This window comes from Heteronotia binoei, chromosome 12 (genome assembly GCF_032191835.1).
Source record: "Heteronotia binoei isolate CCM8104 ecotype False Entrance Well chromosome 12, APGP_CSIRO_Hbin_v1, whole genome shotgun sequence".
NCBI classification, from domain to species: Eukaryota; Metazoa; Chordata; class Lepidosauria; order Squamata; family Gekkonidae; genus Heteronotia; species Heteronotia binoei.
This window is the reverse complement of record NC_083234.1, coordinates 1,977,473-1,994,517: the sequence shown is the minus strand read 5'-3', so window position 1 is coordinate 1,994,517 and position 17,045 is coordinate 1,977,473. Positions and strand designations below refer to the sequence as shown.

The following is a 17,045-nucleotide window of genomic DNA, read 5'->3' as shown; positions in this document are numbered from 1 at the left end:
GGATGCTGATTGCAGGCTGACCCCAAAGCATCAGTGTTTCTCCAAGTCAGTTTTGCCAGGGATCATGGAGAGCAAGGAGCAGGAGTCACTAGGGATGTGTGTGTGGAGGGGGGCGGGGGGAGGTATTTGTGAAGTTCCTGCATAGTGCAGGAGGCTGGACTAGATGACCCTGGGGATCCCTTCCAGCTCTATTCTATAATCTTGCTTTCTTCCTTTCAGCTCAACTATCTAACCTATTCAGGGCACTTTGGATTTGACTTGAGTCTTTTGTGGTGTAGACTGTCCTTCCTGGTTGTGTGCTGGCTGTAAACCAGATTCCTTCCACCCCTCATCCAGTTCTTTGATAAGGATGTTGAGGAGTTCGAGGCTGGAGGAGACGCCCTGCGAGAACTCCCTGCAAGGAGGTCATGCCAGCCTCTTTCTCACATCTAATTCATTTGCCAGTCAATATATTGGCAGAGGGGAGGAGGTGAACTCAGGTGCTTTGCTGACATTAAGTATTCTCCTGTTGGTCACATTCTCACAGTCCCCTCAGCTGCCAATTGGATCAAATGGAAGGCAGCATGGTGTAGTGGTTGCAGTGTCAGACTGCCCATTCAGCCATGGAAGCTTGTTGGGTGACCTTGAGCCAATCACACCCTTTCAGCCTAACCTACTCAAAGGCCAGCTTCAGAGTCGTTGAATACTAAGGAAGGAACCAGCCACTAGTACTCATGCTTTTGAATGGGATGCTTGTGAATCTCTCAAGAGAAGGAGAATCACTGCATGTGCTCCTTACAAGAAGCTTAGAGAAATGAAAGCAGGAACTTTGAAAGACTGAAGTATCTGTTGAGTCTGCTGTATCCTCCAGATCTTTACTAAAAATTGCAACATGTTAAATATGAACATAAGAACATAAGAGAAACCATGTTAGATCAGGCCAATGGCCCATCCAGTCCAACACTCTGTGTCACACAGTGGCCAAAAATTTTTATATATATATATATATATATATATATATATATATATATATATATATATACACACACACACACACACACACACACACACACACACACACTGTGGCTAATAGCCACTGATGGACCTGTGCTCCATATTTTTATCTAAACCCCTCTTGAAGGTGGCCATGCTTGTGGCTGCCACCACCTCCTGTGGCAGTGAATTCCACATGTTAATCACCCTTTGGGTGAAGAAGGACTTCCTTTTATCCATTTTAACCTGTCTGCTCAGCAATTTCATTGAATGCCCACGAGTTCTTGTATTGTGAGAAAGGGAGAAAAGTACTTCTTTCTCTACTTTCTCCATCCCATGCATTACCTTGTAAACCTCTATCATGTCACCCCGCAGTCGACGTTTCTCCAAGCTAGAGTCCCAAGCGTATCAACCTTTCTTCATAGGGAAAGTGTTCCAGCCCTTTAATCATTCTAGTTGCCCTTTTCTGGACTTTCTCCAGTGCTATAATATCCTTTTTGAGGTGCGGCGACCAGAACTGCACACAGTACTCCAAATGAGACCACACCATCGATTTATACAGGGGCATTATGATACTGGCTGATTTGTTTTCAATTCCCTTCCTAATAATTCCCAGCATGGTGTTGGCCTTTTTTATTGCAAACGCACACTGTCTTGACATTTTCAGTGGGTTATCTACCATGACCCCAAGATCTCTCTCTTGGTCAGTCTCTGCCAGTTCACACCCCATCAACTTGTATTTGTAGCTGGGATTCTTGGCTCCAATGGGCATTACTTTGCACTTGGCCACACTGAACTGCATCTGCCACGTTGACGCCCACTCACCCAGCCTCAACAGATCCCTTTGGAGTTCCTCACAATCCTCTCTGGTTCTCACCACCCTGAACAATTTAGTGTCATCCGCAAACTTGGCCACTTCACTGCTCACTCCCAACTCTAAATCATTTATGAACAAGTTATGGGACCCAGTACCGAGCCCTGCGGCACCCCACTGCTTACCGTCCTCCATTGCGAAGACTGCCCATTTATACTCACTCTCTGCTTCCTATTCCACTCCACTGCAGATGATGAATATGCAACTCATCTCCGGAGACCCCTCAAAGCCTCAAAGGAGCCCCCCCCCGGGACTCCCTTTTAGCCAAGGTAAATCTCAGAGTTTCCTGTGCATATCTTGGACTGATCTCTGACTGAGAAAAGTAGGCAGTAGGCATTAAATTGCCCTCCACTACCCCGAACAGAAGCCCCAGCCTGCTCCCCTTCTGAGAAGCAATTCAGCTTGGCATTTTACCAACCCCGGAAGTCCAAGAGTCTCTGATAACTGACACCTTTTGCTCTGAGTTATTGCATCAAAATCTAGAGACAATGTCTGTGCTGTAGCCATCGTAAGTATGCTGTTCAGGCATGTATTGTTAAGTTGCAAACCTACTTTTGATTTATGCTCTAAGCCTAAGATGCAGAGGAAAACATGAAATGACTGGGTGTTGCAAGCTTTTGTACACAATTTGCTTTGTATGGTGGTCCAGAGCATGTGAAGGTGCCATAATACAGACTAGGGGTGGCCAAACTGCGGCTCGGGAGCCACATGTGGCTCTTTCACACATATTGTGTGGTTCTTGAAGTTCCCCACCCCACCCCATTGGCCAGCTTGCAGAAGGCATCTCTTTAAATCACTTCTCCAAGACAAGCCATCTAGTGACTTGGAAATACATTTAAAGTTGCTTTCTTTCCTCCTCTCCCCATCTATTTACCTCCCTCCTTCCTTCCTTTTTTCCAGCTCTCAAACATCTGATATCTATTCTATATGGCTCTCACATTAAGCAATTTTGGCCACCCCTGATTCAGACTGAGGGCTTTGTGTTTGTCTACAAAACTATACTCTTCCCCAGATAAATAACTAAAACTCCTATGAGACAGTGCAAGAATAGAGAGGCAGCAATGTATAGTGGTCACTATCCTCCTACTCTCTGGGAAGTCAACGTTCTAAAACTCTATTCCACAAAGGAAATGTGCTGGGTGAACTTCGTCTGGACACACAATCTCAGCATAACCCACCTCACTGGCTTGTTATTCCTCATCTAAACAGTTCACATTGCTTTCTTATTGGGAAAGACTGAATCACGAGGGCATGAATACAGTGAAAAAGAGGGGGAGAAACCAGTTGCATCCAAGAGTTCTCGTTCTGTCTCTCTCTCTCTCTTGCTGTATCAAGGCAAAAAGCTCCTACAGTGAATAAAACTTTGTTCTTAAAGGTACTTTGTATCTCCTGTATGATTGAAGGAGCTGGGCAAAGCCAGCTCTTGCTCTTTCTCTTCCTCCCCAGGAGACCCATCAGCATTTAACCATCCACTCTCCTATAATTTCTTCCTCCTCCAGACATACCCTCTTGTTGCTCCTAGCGACCGCTCCCATCTCTGCTCCGTTTGGGTTTCCTGGTACTGTTCAGACTAGTCACCTGCAGCTGCCTCCAGTGTTGTGTTCCTCCTGCTGCTTCTCAGGTGTCCTCTTTGGCTTTCAGCTCATCTTTTCATGCAGCTACCCTGGCATCTTTGGATGCTTCCCATGTCACTTTTCCATTGGTTTGCAACGGTGACTACAGCAACTCCTTTTTGAGGGAGCCCCACATCTCAGACTCCAGCCATGGAAGTTTCCTGGAGTTTCCCTCAGTTCTGTGAAATAAGCGTTCCAGAAGTTCCAGGTATGTGTTTGGCTCTGCTCATCCTGAGTTTTCCATGAGATCAAGAATTCCTGCATTACGTGGCTGCTTTCCCCCTGAGCTCCCTGTATTCCCTCTTGGTTAGAATCAGGTCTGGGATAGGTGACCCTTTCATTCCTTCCTTGTCAGGAAGTCCTGGGACCTTCCAAAGGTAGCTGAAGTTGCTGACCCTCCCTCATTCTGGTTTCTCTTTTTTGAGGGAAAGGAGTTTTTGGTTTCCCCACAGCTTGCAGGATAGAGGCAGGAGGGTTGCCTCTTTCAGTTGTTCCCAACCAGGAGCTCAGTTTAATGCACAGCAGCCTTGCGAAGTAGGAGCGGCTCAGAGTGCCTCACCCCACAAGGCTCTGCAGCCAGGTCTGGCCTCTCATTGGAGCAGGCTGTGGCTGAGCGCCCTGCCATGTGTTGAGGCACTGGGCTCTCAACCCCACAGATGCCTGGGATGCCCACCACCCCCTTGGGCAGCAGCTCTCTTCTTTCCAGGCCTGCCTCTTGGGTCAGCTGCTTCTGTGTCCTGCAGGCAAGCCCTCCAAGAGCTTCCTCCAGCCCATCTGCCTTTCTCCAGCCTTCCACATTCCTCTGGGAAGAGCAAGCTGCAGGCCGCCTCTGACAGCGTGCAATCCCTCTTGACCGCATCTGTGCACCGGGTGGTGTGGCTGAGGTGTTCTGGGGCAGGGTTCAGGTTGCCCTGGAAGCCAGGGGGTGTTCCCCCTGATCTGGAGCTCCCCCCAGCCAGACACTGGAAGCTGCTGGCAAGCCCTCCAAGAGCCACAGAAGGCCAGCCAGTCCTGCCACAACAAAAAGCCTTCAGGTGGAGGGGGGCTAAGTCTCCCTCCCAGACATCCTGTCCCCAGCACTTGCGACACCTGCGCTGGCTCCTACGGAGGAGGAAGGCCGAAGGAAGCAGGGAAATGGAGGATCAACATGCCTCAGGACCAGTCCCTCTTTCCCCCCAAGCCCATCTGCAGAAAGCCAGCTGCAGGCCTGGCTGGGGCAAGGGAGGGGGGACTGGAAGACTGTGGAAGAAGAAGCCTTTGTGATCTCAAGAGCAGGGGGTGTGGCTCTTCCCAGCTCCTCTACCAGAAACCAGGCTTGTGTGGAGTGCGTGGGAGCCTCCAGCTCACACGTTTTTGTAGGGTTGCGAAGTCCAATTCAAGAAATATCTGCGGACTTTGGGGGTGGAGCCAAGATCAAGGTTGTGACAAGCATAATTGAACTCCAAAGGGGGTTCACATTTAAAGGGACAGCACACCTTTTCAATTCCTTCCTTCCATAGGAAATAATGAAGGATAGGGGCACCTTCTTTTGGGGCTCATGGAATTGGACCCCGTGGTCCAATCTTTTTGAAACTTGGGGGGTATTTTGGGGAGAGGCACTAGAGGCTATACTGAAAATTTGGTGCTTCTATCCCAAAAAACAGCCCCCCCCCCCAAAGCCCCAGATACCCGTGGATCAATTCCCCATTATTTTCTATGGGAATAAATCTCCCTAGGGAATAAAAAAGTTCCCAGCAGACATTTCCCTCCCCTCCCCCAGCTTTCTGACGACCCTGAAGCGGGGGGAGGCCCCCCAAACCGGGGCATCCCCTGCCCGCACTTGGGGATTGGCAACCCTACGTTTTTGTCAGGAAAAAATGGCCCCAGGGCACGCTAATTGATGCAGGAGCCCTCACCTTTAATACTGTAGCTCCCAAAGCAGAACTTTTGCTCACCAGACTCCACGGCTTAGACAGACTGTGTGTGTGTGTGTGTGGTGCAATGTTTATCCGAGTAGAGGAGGGCCTGGGAGAGCCTGCCTTCTGCGCTGCTAGGAGGGGCTTCCAGATGACCCTCAAGGCTCAGGCAGGGAGAGTCTCTCTGCTGCACTATCTGAGGCAGCCCGGCCAATGGGTGGAGTCAGTGGTGATGGGGGGGGGCTGGCAGAGCAGGGGAGCGAGAGAAGTGGGGAAGCCATCCTGGGATGAGTTCTCCTGTTAGTCTCCCCCCTCTCAGCTGTGGGTGCTTGACAGATGTCCCCACTTTTTGCCACCCCGTGACAACTGGGAGGGGAGGGGCTGACCCTACTGAGGCCCCAGCAGGTTACCTGGCTGAAGGGGGGGGGAATGCTGGTTGCCACTTTGGGGTCAGCCATTTTGGCCAGGGGTCCTGGAGCTGGTTGTTTAGCCACCTGGTCATGGTGCAGAGGTCTCAGGGGTGTGTGTGGGGGGGAGGTGCTTGTGAATTCCCTGCATTGTGCAGAGGGGTTGGACTAGATGACCTTGGAGGTGCCTTCCCATGGTATGATTCTCTGTTGAGCTGGGGAGGGGCTGTTGGTGGGACCAATTGGACAGGGGGGAGAACTCTGCTGGGAATGGTTTGGAGAGAATGGATGAGGTCTGGTGGCAACAGAGCGCTGGGGGCTGAGATCAGCCTCTCTTGACAAGCTCCTGCCAGCTGCAGGGCCCCGGAGTCCAGTCTCCTCCCTCCCAAGCCAGGCCCCGCCCCCACAATCAAGCTGGAGCCCACTGGGCAGACTTTGCATTCTGGACCTTGCTCCAGTGCCGCCGCCTCTTGCAGGCACTCATTGCAGGGCAGGTGGGGTTCTGCGACTGCCCCTCACTGCAGACAGGATGCCTTTCCCAGCCTGGTGGGTGCTGCTGGGCATCTGTGCGGCTGTCCCGGGGCTGCAAGCAGTGGCAGGCAGCTTCCCACCCCCTTGTGCCAGGTGAGCGGGAGGTACTGGGGCCCAGCAATCGCGAGGCCTGGCCAGTGAGGGACAGGGGGCCCTTCTGGGTGCCAGGGAAGGTGCGCACCAGCACCAGGGCCTCTGGCCCATGGGGGGAGGACAGAAGCTGATTTGCACACAGCCCTTCCTTCCTTCCTTCCTTCCTTCCTTCCTTCCTTCCTTCCTTCCTTCCTTCCTTCCTTCCTTCCTTCCTTCCTTCCTTCCTTCCTTCCTTCCTTCCTTCCTTCCTTCCTTCCTTCCTTCCTTCCTTCCTTCCTTCCTTCCCAGAGCTGGGCTCTAGGTGCTCTTCAGTCGCTGCCTTTGCGGGGGTGGGTGGGGAAGGGGGATGTTCTTCCGTGGCAGGCAGGAACTGGAGCTCTTTGGGAAGAGTTGGGAGCTCTTCTGCTGAGATGGCCACAGCCGTAAGGGACTGGTCAGGGAGGGTCCCTGTAGGGAGCACCCCGAATTTGGCGAAGGGCCCTCCTGCTCCTCACAACAGCCCGACTCCGTGGCAGAGAAGGAACCCAGGCTGAGAGGAAAGAGGAGAGGAGCCTTGAGGGACCCCCTCCCCCCCCTTCAAGGCGAGTTCTGTCAGTTGCTGAGGGCGGACCACGGTGCAAGGGCCTGTCTGGGGAGCTGGAGCAAGAGCCCCCCCTGACCCCTGGGGCCGCCTTCTCCAGCCAGGTCTACTGCACTGGGGAGCTGCTGAGGCAGGTGCAGATGAGCAGGCTCTTCCCCGACGACAAGCACTTTGTGGACATGCCCCTGCGAGGGAGCCCAGGTGAGTGGTGGTGGGGGGGGGGCACTCCCAGGCCTGTCTCTCCTGCGGTTCCTCTTTCCCGCTGGGGCCGTGGCTGCTGGTGGGGGGTGGGGGGGGTGGGAACCTTTTTGACGGACAGAAGAGCCGCATTTCCTGCTTCGGCCAGCAGCCTAAGGTGCCGCCTCCCTGGAGCTTTCACCCTGGTGTGCACAGCTGGCTTCCAAGCCACAGTCACTCAAGGACGGAGCCCTTCTGCTCAGACCCACTGGAAGGAGAAGCCCTCCTTCCCCGCCCCCGGGAGGAATGCAGGCAAGACTTCGAGCGAGCGGCATCATTTCTGCTCTGCTCCAGATGGTGGGAACTGTGCAGCTTGCTCCTGAGCACCGCCAGGGCTGCCAGGATGAGACCCGGCCTCTGCTCTGACGGGGGGCCCTTTTCTCTCTCTCTCCCCCCCCCCCGCCGTCCAGAGGAGGCTCTGCAGGACTTCCAGCAGCTGGTGAATGCCATGCCCGGCAGGGCTGTGTCCAAACAACAGCTGATGGACTTTGTAGAGAGTCACTTCTCTCCCCCTGGGCAGGAGCTGGATCCCTGGGAGCCTGCAGACTGGACCCAGAGGTATCTGGCTGCCCGCCTAGCAGAAGGCATGAAGGAGCTCCCTTCTGTGCTGCTGCCACCCCCCCCCCCCCAAAGGGCAGCAGGGGTGTGACCCCGACCCCAGCCACCTGCCTTGCCCCGCAGAGCCCTTCCAGCCCCGGGCCTGTTTTGTGGCCACCCTGCTCTCCTCCTGGCACAGCGCAAAGCCTGGCAGAGGCTGGCTGACTGGTGAGGAGGGGGCGGGCTGGGGTTGACCAGCCTGGCCCTTGCTTGGCCCTCATCTAGAGTCTCCTCCGGGGTGGGGGTGGGAAGGCGGCCCCTCCGCAGCAGGGCAGTGCTCCCCAGCCCGCTCCTCTCCCTCTCTAGCCCAGAGCTGCTCGGGCGGATTTCTGACCAGAGGCTGCGCTCCTGGGCCCAGGCGCTGAACGCCAAGTGGAAGGTGCTGGGCAGAAAGGTGAGGGGCGAGGATTTCCCCACATCACGCGCGCGCTGGGGGGGGGGGCAGGCTGTGTCCCCAGACAGGAGAGGCAGCTGCAGGTGGCTTGCCTTTCAGATCAAAGCTGACGTCCAGACCAGACCAGACCGCTACTCCCTGATCTACGTGCCGAACCCACTGGTGGTGCCCGGGGGGCGATTCAGAGAGTATTACTACTGGTGAGTAGCTGGGCAGGGGGGGCACTTTTGTTTGGCCTCCAGAGCAGCAGGTGGGCCCGGGCTTGGCCAGCCTGTCCGACCCAGAGGCTTGAAGGCAGCGGCTGTGTTTGGGGGGGGGGGCTCTTTTGCTGTGCCCCCAGTGCTGAGGCCTGCTCTTTCCCTGCAGGGACTCCTTCTGGGTCATGGAAGGACTGCTGCTCTCCAACATGACGGCCACGGTGAAGGGCATGATCCAAAACTTCCTTCATCTGGTGGAGAAGTGAGAGCCCAGACCGGAGGAGGGAGAAGGGGTGTGTGTGTGTGGGGTGGCTCCTCCCCCCCTCAGTGCAAGCACGTGCCAGTCTTGCTTCTTGCTGCTAGGTACGGGCACGTCCCCAACGGAGGCCGGGTGTACTACGAGCGCCGGAGCCAGCCGCCTTTCCTGACCCTCATGATGGAGGCCTACCTGAACCGCACCCAGGACTTGGCCTTCCTCAAGTAAGCGGGGGGGGGGTGATGGTGGGGGGAGGAGCAGGGATGTGGCTGCCCTCCCCCCCCCCCCCCCCCCGCTTAAGGGCTGCTTGTGTGTGTGGCCTGTAGCCAGAGCCTCCATCTCCTGGAAGAGGAGTACCGCTTCTGGCAGGAGCAGAGGGCTGTCAACATCAGCGTGGGGGGCCAGGAGCACTCCTTGAACCGCTACAGCGTGCCGGTGGGGGAGCCCAGGTGAGGGGGGATTGGGCCAGCGGGGGGGGGGTGGAGCTGGGGGTCCTTCTCCTCCCCCCACACTTGACTCTCCTCCCCTCCCCTCCCCTCGCTCCCTCCCAGGCCGGAGTCCTACAGCAAGGACGTGGAGATTGTGCAGGGCCTACCGGCAGGTCAGCCTCCCCCCTCCCCCGGGGCTGGGCACTGTGAAGGGCCGTGGAGGCCGGGTGCGGTGCTGAGCTCCCTTCTCCTCCTCTCGGTGGGCAGAGGCGCAGGAGGCACTGTGGGCCGAGCTGAAGGGCGCAGCGGAGTCGGGCTGGGACTTCTCGTCGCGCTGGTTCCTGCCAGGGCCGCCGCCTGCTGAGGCCACCCTGCAAGACACGCAGACCAGCGCCGTCGTGCCCGTCGACCTCAATGCCATCCTGTGCCGCGTGGAAGCGCTCCTGGCCGCCTTCTGCCAGGCGCTTGGTGGGTGAGGGCCCTGACCGGGGGCAGGGTGGGGGGTGGGCAGCAGCAGCCCCCCTAGGGTTGCCAAGTCCAATTCAAGGAATATCTGGAGACTTTGGGGGTGGAGCCAGGAGACATTAGGGGTGGAGCTAAGATCAAGGCTGTGACAAGCATAATTGAACTCCAAAGGGAGTGCTGGCCCTCACATTTAAAGGGACGGCACACCTTTTCAATTCCTTCCTTCCATAGGTAATAATGAAGGATAGGGCCACCTTCTTTTGGGGCTCATAGAATTGGATTCCCTAGTCCAATCTTTTTGAAACTTGGGGGGTATTTTGGGGAGAGGCACTAGATGCTATACTGAAAATTTGGTGCCTCTATCTCAAAAAACAGCCCCCCTCCCGAGCCCCAGATACCCACGGATCAATTCTCCATGATTTTCTATGGGAATAAATCTCCATAGGGAATAACAGAGTTCCCAGCAGACATTTCCTTCCCCTCCCCCCACTTTCTGACGACCCTGAAGTGGGGGGGCGGCCTCCAAACCGGGGGATCCCCTGCCCCCACCTGGGGATTGGCAACCCTAAGCCCCCCCCCCCCCCGTGGCTCGCTGACTCCTCGCCCTCCCTTCAGGGGATGCTGAGGGGGCTGAGCGGTTCCAGGCAGCTCACGAGCGGCGGGTGGCGGCAGTGCGGGCTGTCCTGTGGAACGAGGCGGCCGGCGTCTGGCTGGATTACAACCTGGCGCGCGGCAGGCACAACCAGGCCTTCTACCCGTCCAACCTAACCCCGCTGTGGGCCAAGTGTGACCTGGAGGGTGCTGCCACCGAGAAGGCCCTGCGCTACCTTGAGGTAAGCAGGGCAGCAGCCCCTCGTGGCTTTGGCTGGCCTCCTTCAGGGGGCGTCAAGCACCAGCTGGGGTCTTGCTGAAGTGTCAGGGTGGGCAAGGGGGCATCTGTGCAGGAGATAGGTTTCCCCAGCAGCACACTTCTCTCCTCCCCTCCTCCTTCCCCTGAAACCCCAACCACCCCGGGAAGCCAGGCTGCAGGCCGACCAGGGAGGAGGGGCGAGAGGCTGGCTGGATCCAAACGGCCCCCTCCTCTCTCCCTGGTGGGGCCTTTCCCTCCCCCCAAGGGGGAACCAGCCTCATGGGGGCAATTGACACAGCAGAAACCACCTGTGTATGTGGGGGGGGCATTCAGTATCGTGTGCCCCTGGGGATTCTCTGCTCCCCCCCACCCCCGAGTGGTCTTAGATGGCTGGCAAGCTTTGCAGTGTGGGCACCTGCCTGGCAGAAGTGGTGCCACCCCTCCCTTTGTGCCTGCAGTGCCCCTGGGCTGCTGGGCATGGGCCACCTGTGGCCATGGGAGGACAGCAGCTGGTGCCACTGGCAGGTCATTTGCAAACCAGGCGGGGGAGGGCTGGGGCAGGCTCCTCTCTCACCCCCTCTGGTTCCTGCCCCCTGGGGGGGCAGTGCTTTCTGCCTCCCTCCAAGGCCCTGTGGAAGCTACACAGGCTGGCTCCCTGCTGCCCTGACCCCCCAGTGGGGAGGGCAGGATAGAAATTTTTTAAAAATCGACAACTACATCTGAGAAGACAATACTGACTTTGATGGACCAAGGGTCTGATTCAGTATAAGGCAGCTTCAAATGTTCATCTTGTGTCATCGATGACTTCTGCCACCGTCTCCAGAATGCCTGACCATTCCTTCCTGGGTGCTGTTTTTTCTGCCTGCCCACAGAGCACCCCTGCCCTGTCCTATGCCCATGGGCTGCCGACCTCCCTGGCTCACACAGGCCAGCAGTGGGACCTTCCGAATGCATGGGCCCCGCTCCAGCATATGGTGATTGCAGGTGAGGCCATCCCAGCCAGCCAGGTAAGCCATACCTGTGTGCTCGCTGGCCAGTTGTGGTGTGTGTGTGTGTGTGCCGGGTCTCTGGGTAGCTGCGGCTACTGTGCCCTGCCTGGTCCCCTTCCTGTCTGCAAGAGCCCTGCTGCTTTTGCCTCCGCCCTCCCCTCACCCCCTCTGCTTCCTGCCCCAGGTCTGGCCAAGTCCTCCTCCCCGCAGGCCCAAGCCCTAGCCTTCAGCCTGGCTCAGAACTGGGTGAGAATGAACCTGGCTGTCTACGAGAGGTACCAGGCCATGTTTGAGAAGGTAGGCATGCCCCCGGGGGCAGCAGACAGAGTTCAGGGTGCGCGTCACCTTCTGCTCTAGCAGCTCTTCTACAAAGCTGGCTGGGTCAGAAGGGGGTGAGACTGCTTGCCGTCATACTTGCAGGGATGTTGTGCCATTTATCACCTCCAACCAGGGCTGGTCCTGCCACTAGGGCCAACTCGGTGATTGCCTAGGGCACTAGCCTTCTGGGGGCACCAAACTGGGCCCTCCCCCAAGTGACTGGATGATGTCATCAGTGCGGGGGAGGGGGGCGCCAGACAGTCTAGGCCTGGCCCTGTCTCCACTGCCCCCTCCCAGATGCTGCCTTTGCCCAGCATCCAGCACAGAAATGCCCCCTCCTTTTTTCTCCAGTATAATGTTGAAGGTGACGGGAGCCCAGGCGCAGGTGGGGAGTATGTCGTTCAGGTGAGGCTAAACTACGTGTCCCTGTCCTGTGGGTATCGCAGAGAAAACTAACTCTCCAGTATGCTATGTACAAGGGCGAGTCCAATGAAAACCTTAAAATGGCAATCATTTAAAGGAATTTGGCAGTATTTTTACCAATGACATAAAGAATGTCCCCCGGGTGGCAGCAGAGTGCAGACAAGCAGCCCCCCCCAGTGGCACTGCCCCGTGTGAGATGGGCCCCAGAGGATTTGGGGTAGGTATTTGTGGATTTCCTGCATTGTGCGGGGGCTGGACTAGATGACCCTGGAGGTCCCTTCCAACTCTAGGATTCTAAGCAGGGCTCCTCCATTATCTGGTTTTTGAGCAGCGGAGTGAAACCTACTGCAGTTCTTCAGTGAGTGAAGCTGCAATATGGTGATGCATGTCTGTCGCTGCAGCAAGTCGGAAGTTAAGAAAGGGCATGGCTTCCATGGCAGATGCTTCTCCACTGGGTGTGACCGGAGTCCGCTGCAGCAGTTGAAGGCTTTGTGGCGGGAAATGTCAGCACACCATGTCAATTGGACAAAGAGCCTGCCGGGTGGGTGTGCCCCAGCAGCGGGCCCCAGCACTGAAACAGAGAAGCCAGCCGACAGGCAACAGCCTGGTGTTTCTAAATTTTACTGCCATTTGAAGGTTTGACCCACTCCTGCACAATCTCTTATAAAGTCCCGTGGCACAGAGTGGTAAAGCTGCAGTACTGCAGTCTGAGGTCTCTGCTCATGACCTGAGTTTGATCCCAGCAGAAGCTGGGTTCAGGAAGCCGGCTTGAGGTTGACTCAGCCTTCCATCCTTCTGAGGTCAGTAAAATGAGTCCCCAGCTGGGGAAGGCAATGGCAAACCACCCCGTAAAAAGTCTGCCATGAAAACGTTGTGAAAGCAACGTCACCCCAGAGTAGAAAACGACCGGTGCTTGCACAGGGCACGACCTTTTGGGTTTTTTTACTTATAATAGCAATAAATATTTATAACAATATCCTTGGTGTCAAATTTCATTCAGCAGTGTACATACAAGGCCTGCAAATGCCTGAGATTTCCCCCAGGTAGTTGACTGGACCCCTTTGCACACACACACCCTCCCACCCCGCCCCCAAGGAGGAGGGAGCTGCCTGGCTCCACGCAGTCCATTTCCGGGGGCTCAAAGGGCAGCCCAGTTTGTCTACTCGAGTTTCCCAGTTGGAAGCTGGATGCACTTTGACCTTAGCAAGACTCTTACTGGCCCTTTAGATTCTTTTGGAACCTTTGGAACTTACTGAATGGATATGAGACTCTGGAAGAGACATGGATTTGTAGGAGTAGGAAATGCACTTGGCAGATCTTGTACGTTATTGAATGAAATCTGACACAAATGGCTAGAAATATTTATTGACATTGTACATAGGATACTTGAGAGTTATTAATCTGTTGTGTTTTTTCGACAATGGCTTCTTCCCGCGAATCTCTTTGGGGCTGTGCCCCCCATCACCGCCCAGGCTGGGCAGGGATGCGGGGGGAGCTGGGCCCTTTTCGCCTGCCCAAATGGGGGTGGAGCCAGCTTAGCCCCGTCTTTTCTTTCTCTGGCAGGAGGGCTTCGGCTGGACAAATGGGGTGGCCCTGCAGCTCCTGGATCTCTTTGGTGACCGCCTCACTGCTGCAGGCTCCTCCCTGCCGCGCTGCTCCTGGGCCTGGATTGGGGCCTTCCTTGCCCTGCTGCTTGCACAGCAGCAGCCTTTGTGAGGGGCACAAGGAGCACAGCAGGGCTGCTGGCGGAAGGCTGGCGTTGCTCTGCAATATTAAAAACTAACCAAACTCCCCTTTTCCCGTGTTCGCCTCTTTCTCTGAAGGCAGCCTGGCTGAGCTGCCTGTGTGTGTGTGTGTGGGGGCTCAGCACCTGCAAGCCGCCCCCCGCAGCCTCAGGGCCCCCTTCTGTGGCTGTTCCTTGTTCCATCCGGGGGCGGGGGGGGGATGTCAGGCTGCAGCTCTTGGCTCACAGATCCCCCCCACTGCAGCTTGTGTGTGTGTGTGTGTGTTGATGCAGCTGTAGGGCGCAGGATGCCACTGCAGTCCAGCAGCTCTCCTGGTGCCAGGGCAAGAAGGTCGCTGGGAGCATCAGGGAGCTTACAAAGCTTTATTCCCCCCCTCCCCCCCCCAACTGAGCAGCCTGGGGCAACAGCGAGAAACAAAGCAGCCCGGATCCCCAAAATGTGGGTCCAGAGGGAGCACTCTGGGGTATGTGGATGTTCTCAGGGAAGGTGGTGTGGAAGGGAGGGCCAAGTCCTCTGTCCCCCTCCCCTCCCCTCCCCTCGCAAGGCACTGGGTGGATGGCAGGGCCTGCACAGTGGGGAGGTCGAAGGGCTCTTGTAGGGGCCCTTCTGCCTGGAGGGTCTTTGGCAGGGCAGCCCCCTCCCCTCCTCCTCCCCGGAGGCTTGGCCGTCCTGCTGGAGCACCTCAGCTCAGGAACTGGGTGTAGCCCTCTGCTCCGGTCACGATGACATCCATCCAGATGCGCATGGCCTCCGCGGAAGGTGCCACCATGTAGTAAAGGCGGTCGTGGGTCTTGACGCAGAAGGTGAGGGCTGGGTTGGGGCTCTGCCGGGAGAAGGAAGAGGAGGGGAGGGAGAGGTGTTTGGACCCCCTCCCCAAAGAAGGACGTGCTGCTTGAACAGGGCAGGGAGAGACTCTTCCCCCCCCCCCCCAGCTTGGTTGGAATGTGAAGAACTGGTTCTCTTGACACCCCCTCCCCAAAAAAGAGGCAGAAGAGAGAGCCCAACCCTTATGCTGCAGGGGGGGTGGAGGGCAGAATAGAGAAACGAGAGCCTGGAGACCAACCTCTCTACTGAAGGGAAGAGGGAGGAAGTCTGCTAGATGCTAGAAGGCAACAGAAACAGACCAGCATTACATTGGCTGGTACTGGCAGGGGCACCCAGAAGCTGTTAGTGAGGCAGGGGCTGGTTGTTAGCAGCAGGCCTTTGCTTAATGCCCTGCCCACAGAACGGTCCTTCATGCTGGCATGTGCCCCCCCCCCATCCAGTGCAGCTGGGAGCCAGAGAGTGGGGGGGGCACAGAGACTCTGGCCTGGCCCTTACAGAAGGGTGCAACCACTCCCCCACCATGCTCCCCCTCCTGCAGTTTCACGCAGCATCCCCCCCCCCGCCCTTAGCTTTCCCTAAAGAAAGGAAGCTACCAAGGAGCCTGCCCCGCTGATCCACTTCCACCCTTGAGCTGAGCTCCAGTGGAAGTGCGGGTGGGCAAAGCTGTTAATGCCAGGCGTTGTGGGCACTTCAAGATTAGAGGGGCTGAAAGCCATGCCAAGAACCAGGATGGTACCTACACTGACCCGCTTCAGGGAGAAGAACCCCTTCTGGAGGACAAGAGAGGCAGAGTGACGGGTGAGAAAGGGAAGGCCGGGCTCAGGGCTCGTGGGAAAGCCGCCCCCTGCCCTGGCACTGACCTTTGCTGCGCTGCGGAGGTGGTCGTAGTAAACCTCCTCAATCGCCTGGAAGTAGATCAGGCCTTTGAGCTTTGTCTCGTGCTTGTCTGTGGGGGAAGCAGGAGGCCATGAGACTCCAAGGCCCACGCGGGGTGGGGGGGGTGGGGAGCAGGGCAGGCCAGGGCCTTACCAACGTAGTAGGCGAGGGTGCGCCGCAGGCGATCGAACACGAACCAGCGCTTCTTCCAGGACTTGATCTTGCCCCCCATCTTGACCAGGTAGCCTCTGCACATCTTCTCGGAGAGGATGACGTGGCTGCAGGTGTCCACGCTGTGGCCCGAGGACTCCACGTGGGCACGCAGGTCAAAGTCTTCTTTGCGGATGGGCAAGTAGCGGGTCAGGGGCCGTGCCTGGGGAGGGGAGGCAGAGCAGAGCCGCTCAGAGGCCCAGCCTGGACCTCGTCACCTTCTGGTGGGACTGCTAAAGTCTTCCCCTGCTGCGGAAGCCGGAGCAAGAGAGCGGAAGGTTCTGGAGGGGCAGCATCTGTATGGCCCCCCTACCCCACTCACACACACAATGTGGTATCTGTGCAAAAGCACCAAAGGGCTAAAGATCTCATCATCACTGGGGAAGGAAGGCGGGGCCGTCCCCCACGGAAGCCATGCTGCTTGTGTGAGAGAGGTGACCCTGGAGTCCGGGAGCTGGCACCCAGCAGGGCGAGGGCAGCCACAAGGCCACAATAATCCAACATTTGCACTGCTGCCCTCCCCCCTCCCTGCCCCTACCTGTGCAAACTGCTTCTCCCGCATTTTGACCTCCTTCTCAATGAGTCTCTGCCGCCGTGCGGCCTCATCCTGCAGCTGCTGCTCCAGCTGTACCCGCCGCCGCCGCTCTTCCTCCAGTGCCTGGTGCCGCAGCTCCATCTCCTCCTCCTGCCAGCGGTCACCAGGTTAGCAGCCTGCCCATCTGCTCTGCCCACAGCTCAGGTTCCACCCCTCCCCCCGGCATTATTCTAACATCCGCCAGGCAGAGAGCTGGCAGCAGTGTGCGGGGCTGTTCTCACTGGGCTCGGCGGCATTTGGTTCCTGCCAGCAGAGGAGATGGTCTGCCAGGGTCGGGGGGCATCAGTGAAGAGAGCCGGCAGGGCAAGCTGGGAGGGGCATCCTGGGGGAACTCTCAGAGCCTTCCCAGAGTGGCCCTGGGAAGGGGCCTCTTCCCTGCTGCCCAACTCACTCACTCGTGATTCCATCAGGCGGGACTTTTCTGCGTTGGCCTCCTTCAGCATGGTCTCCATCTCCTCCATCTTCCCCACATCAGCTCCGCTGGCACTGCAAGGCAAGGCCAGGCAGGCAGTCACTCCCTCCCTCCCCCTCATCCTCCTGCTATTTCCCCAGAGCAGCCCCCCAACAGGATCTCCCCCTGCCCCCTGGCAGAGGCCTTCCTGTGCCCAGAGAGAGCAGAGGCAGCCCTGGGAGGCAGAGGGAAGCCCAGGAGCTGGACGATGGATGGATGGATGG

The 17,045-nt window shown here is 57.1% G+C and overlaps 2 protein-coding genes across 2 annotated transcripts in view; one reads left to right on the top strand and one right to left on the bottom strand.

Moving 5' to 3' along the window:
• Positions 1 to 6,290: 6,290 nt before the first annotated feature.
• TREH (trehalase) lies at positions 6,291 to 13,912 on the top strand. Its single transcript, XM_060251638.1, has 15 exons — positions 6,291 to 6,385; positions 6,967 to 7,166; positions 7,613 to 7,760; positions 8,106 to 8,193; positions 8,293 to 8,393; positions 8,560 to 8,652; positions 8,754 to 8,870; positions 8,973 to 9,095; positions 9,198 to 9,247; positions 9,342 to 9,542; positions 10,155 to 10,372; positions 11,262 to 11,373; positions 11,563 to 11,675; positions 12,048 to 12,101; positions 13,683 to 13,912. The coding sequence occupies exons 1-15, from the start codon at positions 6,291 to 6,293 to the stop codon at positions 13,833 to 13,835; spliced, it is 1,866 nt and encodes a 621-aa protein (XP_060107621.1). The 3' UTR covers positions 13,836 to 13,912.
• A 623-nt stretch (positions 13,913 to 14,535) lies between these two features.
• Positions 14,536 to 17,045, bottom strand: part of PHLDB1 (pleckstrin homology like domain family B member 1) — a 30,241-nt gene continuing 27,731 nt past the window's right edge. Inside the window, exons 16-22 of the mRNA XM_060251637.1 lie at positions 16,766 to 16,856; positions 16,314 to 16,460; positions 15,719 to 15,938; positions 15,550 to 15,635; positions 15,430 to 15,459; positions 14,928 to 14,966; positions 14,536 to 14,687 (exon numbers count right to left, since the gene is read on the bottom strand). Of these exons, the coding sequence (XP_060107620.1) occupies positions 14,547 to 14,687; positions 14,928 to 14,966; positions 15,430 to 15,459; positions 15,550 to 15,635; positions 15,719 to 15,938; positions 16,314 to 16,460; positions 16,766 to 16,856 (754 nt within the window). The 3' untranslated portion in view covers positions 14,536 to 14,546. The remainder of the gene's footprint in view (positions 14,688 to 14,927; positions 14,967 to 15,429; positions 15,460 to 15,549; positions 15,636 to 15,718; positions 15,939 to 16,313; positions 16,461 to 16,765; positions 16,857 to 17,045) is intronic.